Source organism: Vitis vinifera, chromosome 12 (assembly GCF_030704535.1).
Source record: "Vitis vinifera cultivar Pinot Noir 40024 chromosome 12, ASM3070453v1".
NCBI lineage: Eukaryota > Viridiplantae > Streptophyta > Magnoliopsida > Vitales > Vitaceae > Vitis > Vitis vinifera.
This window is the reverse complement of record NC_081816.1, coordinates 4733076-4738942: the sequence shown is the minus strand read 5'-3', so window position 1 is coordinate 4738942 and position 5867 is coordinate 4733076. Positions and strand designations below refer to the sequence as shown.

At 34.2% G+C, this 5867-nt stretch overlaps 1 protein-coding gene across 2 annotated transcripts; it reads right to left on the bottom strand.

Moving 5' to 3' along the window:
* On the bottom strand, window positions 1-3794 carry LOC100257429 (E3 ubiquitin-protein ligase RMA1H1). 2 transcript variants are annotated; one of them, XM_002272100.4, is made up of 2 exons: window positions 3413-3794; window positions 1-1083 (listed from the first exon to the last, which is right to left on the bottom strand). In XM_002272100.4, the coding sequence occupies exon 2, from the start codon at window positions 1035-1037 to the stop codon at window positions 255-257; it is 783 nt and encodes a 260-aa protein (XP_002272136.1). In that variant the 5' UTR covers window positions 1038-1083; window positions 3413-3794; the 3' UTR covers window positions 1-254. The 2 variants fall into 2 exon arrangements, with proteins under 2 accessions (XP_002272136.1, XP_002272107.1); XM_002272071.4 differs by having other exon boundaries at window positions 3581-3785.
* Between the last annotated feature and the right edge of the window lie 2073 nt (window positions 3795-5867).

Genomic DNA, 5867 nt, shown 5'->3' with positions numbered 1-5867 from the left:
TTTATAATTTATGCATCGTGTCTTGCACGGGCCATTTCATTTCAGTTGAGATTGTCAATGCATAAGCTCAAAACAAGGTTCATGATTTACACACACACACACACACACACGTATATATGTATAATATATGCCAGCGCCGGAGATTCAACATCTCTAAGGTCTAATACATATGGCTGAATTCTTGCATTGCTCATTTGCCTCGACCCATAATTTTTACAAGTATACAATGGGAAGGGAAGATGAGAGCAGGGTAATCAGAACAAAAGAAGACACAAAAGTATGCAGCAAAATAGGAAAAAACAGATTCTGCTAAGCGACTTATCCGCCTGCATTACATGCCTTCTCATCCTCGAACTTGTGTTTCCAGCAAGATGATACGAGTTTGGGTAAGTGTACAAATTTTGAACCGAGTTCCCAAACACCCTTGCATAGACCATTTCTCCAAACATTCCCATGATGGGATGGTATGTGCTGGTCGTTGTCATGCCACCAGGGCTAAGGATTGGTGACTCTGCATAACTGCTGGGATGAGGATGGTATGGTTGTGAATGGTGCCGATAATTGCGATAATAAAGTTGCCGAGAAGGCTGTGGATTGGCTGTTGTGGTGGGTGTTAGAGGTGCATCGACCCCACAAGCGGGACCAGAAGGTCTTCGTGGAATGAAGATGTCTGGGTGTGGGGCCTTGGCGTTGGAGGGTTTTGTTGCTTGGCCTCGGCCATATAGTGGGATGAGGGTGGTGTCTGAAACTTCAGCTTTGCATACGGGGCATTGAGGGTGTTTCTGGTCTGGATTTTCAGTAGAAATGCTCTGGAAATGAAGCCATTTGTAAATGCAGGGCCAGCAGAAGAGATGACCACAGAGAGTCACCACCGGATCCTGAACAAAGTCTAGGCAGATGTTGCAGTCAAAACCACCATAGGAATTTTTATCTGATCCATTGTCCGCGGCAGAGACAGGTTTCCAATTCTCCATTGAAGACCCGTCTTCCTTGTTTAAGTCATTTTGTGGCATGGCCTCTTGAAAGTACTGCTCCATGGCCTTTTGGTCCTTTTTCAAGGGAGTTTTCCCTAGCAGCCAGAATCTGCAGAAACAAGCAAAAGTTAAGGTCAAAATTCCAAGTTCCACAATCATGGCTCAAAAGGCATCTTTCATGAAAGGCAAAGATAAGCAGATCACCATTAAGAATAGGTTTTCTAGAGCGGAAATTCAATTCAAGAAGATTTCATTTCTGCAGCCATGATGCAGATTATTCAAACCACAAGTGGTTATCCATACAATCAAACACAACTAAAGTTTGAACTCTTTGACTCAATTTCAAAAGTGCCAAATTGGTTTATCATAAAAAGAATAAAAGAAAAGGGTCCCTATTAGGACCATTCTTCACTTAGTAACTTTAAATCAGTAAACAGGTCCCATCATTTGGTTCCAATCAACTTGTTACAAAAATTTAATATTATGGCAAGTTGCAGAGCAGTAGGCCCTTAAAATCATTTTCTATCTTTCGTCTAGAAAGTTTTCATAATTCATTCTAATTAATAATATGTTACCTAATAAACACTCATCTAAATGACCAAACATAAACTAGGACAACGAAAGAGCTTCGATTGGGATTCACTCGATCCCTACCTTCTAGAAAGGTTTCTGTGGGAATCATTATCACAGAAATTGACAACAATCCAACTCTTAATCTCCTAGAAAATTTTGGTGGAATTTTATCAAATTTTCAATACCAAGAAAATTAAGTCTGAAAAAGCTATTCTCAAGAAACCCAACAAAAGCACTTATTGTGACAACAAAAAATTCTCTCCTATTTTTCCCCTGCAAATATTCTCTTGTTGGTGAGAATTAGGCAAAACATAAATTATAGATCAAGGCATCAAATCAAAATTCACGACACTTTCAATGCAAACTTGTGTGTGGGGTGCATAATGAAGGCCAAATCTCATTTTCATGAAAGAAATAAACCAGTGATCAGGTATAGCCCAGAATTAAAAGAAAGATGACTAAATCATCAAGATCATTCATTACGGCAAGTTAATTGTCACAAAAACTCATTAGTTGGACACATTGATTTTGTCCACTATGCATGATTTGCCTTTTTGGGAATGAAATCTGTTCTGCAGAAAAGTATTTTCTAGAAGAAGAGGAATTTGAAAACCCCTCCTAATCAAAACTTAGGTCTAGGTCTACCAAACTTGCATACTGTTTTGTTCTTGTAATCCTTTCTAAGAAAGGAGCTAAGAGAGATGAGAGGGATACATGCTTGAGAAACCAAGATTTTGGTCGATTCGGCCTATGAAAACGATGAAACAACAAAGCGGGGATGATAATCAGACAACTGAAAACAAGATGCATAAATACAATTCCCATCTGACCACCTTAATAATGATAATAATCATTTAATAACAGATCTACAATTAGTATGATAGTATTCAAACCCTTCATTAATTCTTAGCCCCATATTTGACTGCCCGATGATTCTAGAGCATGCTACTTTATTCTTGAGTAATCAAAAACGCAAAATCTTTTCTTTTTTTTTTCAGTCCAATAATAACAATAAGATAACGAAATCCCATATGGACCTTCAACTACTGAAGAAGGTAATTGAAAGCCGATAAGCTGTAATACAAAGAACACAGAGAACCAACACCAAAGACAAAGGAAACCATAAGAAAGCCTAAATTACCCAGAACCAACTGATGTTGGATACTAGTTTGAGAGGTGTGTTTGGAGATTTTTCGGGTTAAATTAAATGGCTTTTACCAAGAACCAAAGAAAGAATAAAGTATCTGAACTTCAGACCATCTCTACAAGATTCTATGCTTGCAGGACTCATAAAGTTGAAAGTTGAAACCAGGGTTGCAAATTATATGTCTAGATCAGACAAGTTTCCTATTGCTAGCCTGGTACAAATTCACAAAGTTGTTGAGATGAACTGTAGAACAAACTAAATGGACATCTAAATCTGTTTTTAAGTTTTCAGAAAACATGATTCAGTCTTTGAAATCTCCCAGCAAACAACCACCCTCATAAATCAGAACTACCAGACAAGTATTATAAATAGCAAACATTACAAAACAAAACGAAGCCAACCAACAAATATAGATATTCCAAAAAGGCAGAAACTCTGCTTCTGTTTGTTTTTACAGAAAAAAATTTCAATCTTCTTACAAAGAGGAAGAAAACTAAAAAATCCCCCATTCTTTACGTTAAAACACCCATATCGTCAAACATATGGAGTTTTACAGGGAAAAAACAAATCCCAGAAAAAAAAATTCAGGAATTATTTTCCGTCAAAACAAACAGAACCCAAAAAAAATTTCCATCTTCTATTGAAAATTTTTCGGATATCAAATCCATAAATAAATGAATAAAACCATCCTAATGACCCATTAAACAACAGATGCTACCTCGATTATAACAGAGAACAGGCGTGAGAATCACAGAAACAGACTTCAAAAAAACACGAAAGGAAAGAAACCCAGTTCCAGGAATAACCCATCCATTCAGATCCAAAATTGCAGGCGGACGAGAGATCTAAATAGAAAAGGGAAGAGTTGCATGAAAAGAAGAGGTACCGAGAGGAGAAGTGCCTTTGGTGATGGAAGAACGAATTGAAGATTGATGAAATGGGTTGTGTAGAGAGAGAAAAAGAAAAGCTTCTGAAGGTAGAAAGAAGAGGTTGAAGGCTGGAGAGGGTTGGTAGGGAATGAAGGAGAAGAAGCCATGTCCAACCATGTTTATATAAAGAGATTGAAAGAAAGAAAGGCCATGTCTCAACTCAACTGGATAAACATTGCTCCTCCTGCCCACGGTATACCCTTTGCTGACGTGTCAATTTTCCTAACAGAACCATGTTTTTCTTTTTTTCTTTTTTTTTTTACACTTTTTATCACAAAGGTTGAATTTCATGTAATTTGATTTATTAAAAAGAAATCCTATTTTCGAATTAAATTCCCATTTTTAATTGTAAGATATTTCTCTAAAATTATCAACAAAAAAAAAAAGTTTAAAAGTTAATAAAAATTTGGATTTTCTACTAAGTATAATTTTTATAATATCAAGTTTGCTTTTTTCAATATCATAATTTTAATCACGTTGTTGGGTATTTTAAAAAATTAAGAGAAAATTCAACAAAAAGAAACATAGGGGAAAAAATGTAATAAATTTAAAACCAATAAATTATTTTTATATTCTACTTCAAACCCGTTTTAATAATTTTAGCTCTATAAAAATTGATTTAAAAATACTTAAATTTATTTCTAATTTAAATTATATTTAATTTTATTTATTATTTATTTATAATAAAACCAAATATGAAAAAATTCATTTTGGGAAAAGCATGTTTTGACTCGCTAATTTAAAAATATATATAAAAAAAACAAACTTTAAACTTTATAAATCACTTTTACTTATATAGTATTTAGGCCTGATCTGTTATAAGAGGGTGAGTAGATGTTGTAAAACAATTTAAAATTTATTCTAGCAAAGATTACCAAATCTAAACTTTCTCAATGTCTAGAAACTTCTCTTCCAATAACTTTTCAACAAAACATAACATCCACGAGTAAGAATGTATTCACTAACACTCTTCCAACAATTTATAAATGTAATACACATGCAAATATTTCAACGATCATAAAAAATAAATCAAAAGAACAATTATCTCATTAACTCATATCAATTCACTTCATGATGTCATTAACCAAAATGAACAAAAAAATTATTAAGAATATTCCATGGATCATCACACTTATATCACCTCATATTTCTTTCATTCAACATGTATGCCCAAGTAATCAATGATATCAAAAATAGAAAATAAATCAAAGTGTAAAGGGAGAGAAAAAGACAATTAACACCGATTTTAATGTGAAAAACCTTCGAAGAGATCAAAAACCACGGGTTTACCACCGATTGAAAAACTCCACTATGAAGAATAAAAACTGAGCACAAGATTTTAACTAGTTCAAGTCAACCAATCCTTCCCGGACTACTTGACTAGTACCTTCACTTTCAGCTTCTCGCCTTCATCTTCCGAAGCACATTTGGAGTCCGCACCAAGCTCAATCTCGGCTTTTTCTTGAATTCACACAAGAAGAAAATGGGTTTGTATCCAAACCCAAATAGAACGAGAGAATGAGATATAAATGAAGTAATGAATCAACCCATTTATTGCTCAACTAAAATCCATTACAAACTAGTTTGGAAAACGTTAAGAGAATTGGATTTTCTTTGCAACCAAAAACTCCCAAATTATGAAAAAATATGAGAAAATGAAGAACACATGAAGTGACTACAACAATCTCCACGGTTGTTGCAGTCTCTGCCCAGAAAATGTGAGAAGTTTGTATTTAAAGTGTAAAAAGAAATCTTTAATCTAATGGCTAAAATTTGATCTTAAACACAAGTTAGTTGGATCGATATGCCCTTGCAGTTGGATCGATCCAGAAACAGGAAATAAAAACCTTGCACCAAAAATTATTTCTCTCAGCTTTCTTAACTCATTTAAAAATGAAAAACAGGGTTGATTCACATTCATTCACCACACACTCGACCACATACTGAACCTCTTAGCAAAGTTTTAGTCTTCAAAGTCAAGTAATCCGAAGAGGGATTGATAAACCAAGTTAGGAGACACTTGAGAATTTTGTCTGGAATTACCAACCTAGCTAAATACTCACAAAATGTGTTTAAGGTTTAACTAATATAATGCCAACAACTTTCCCTTCTATTTGATATGAGATGTCACAAGTCAAATAATTATTTCCTAAAATACGCTTTTGCTTGATAATATTAAATAAATTTATTAAAAAATTAATTTATCATTTTAATTGGATAAAAGTATCTTATAAATAAATATAT

Excerpts from the sequence above, each read along its gene's own strand:
- LOC100257429 (XM_002272100.4), bottom strand. The coding sequence starts at position 1,037 with ATGGAGCAGTACTTTCAAGAGGCCATGCCACAAAATGACTTAAACAAG.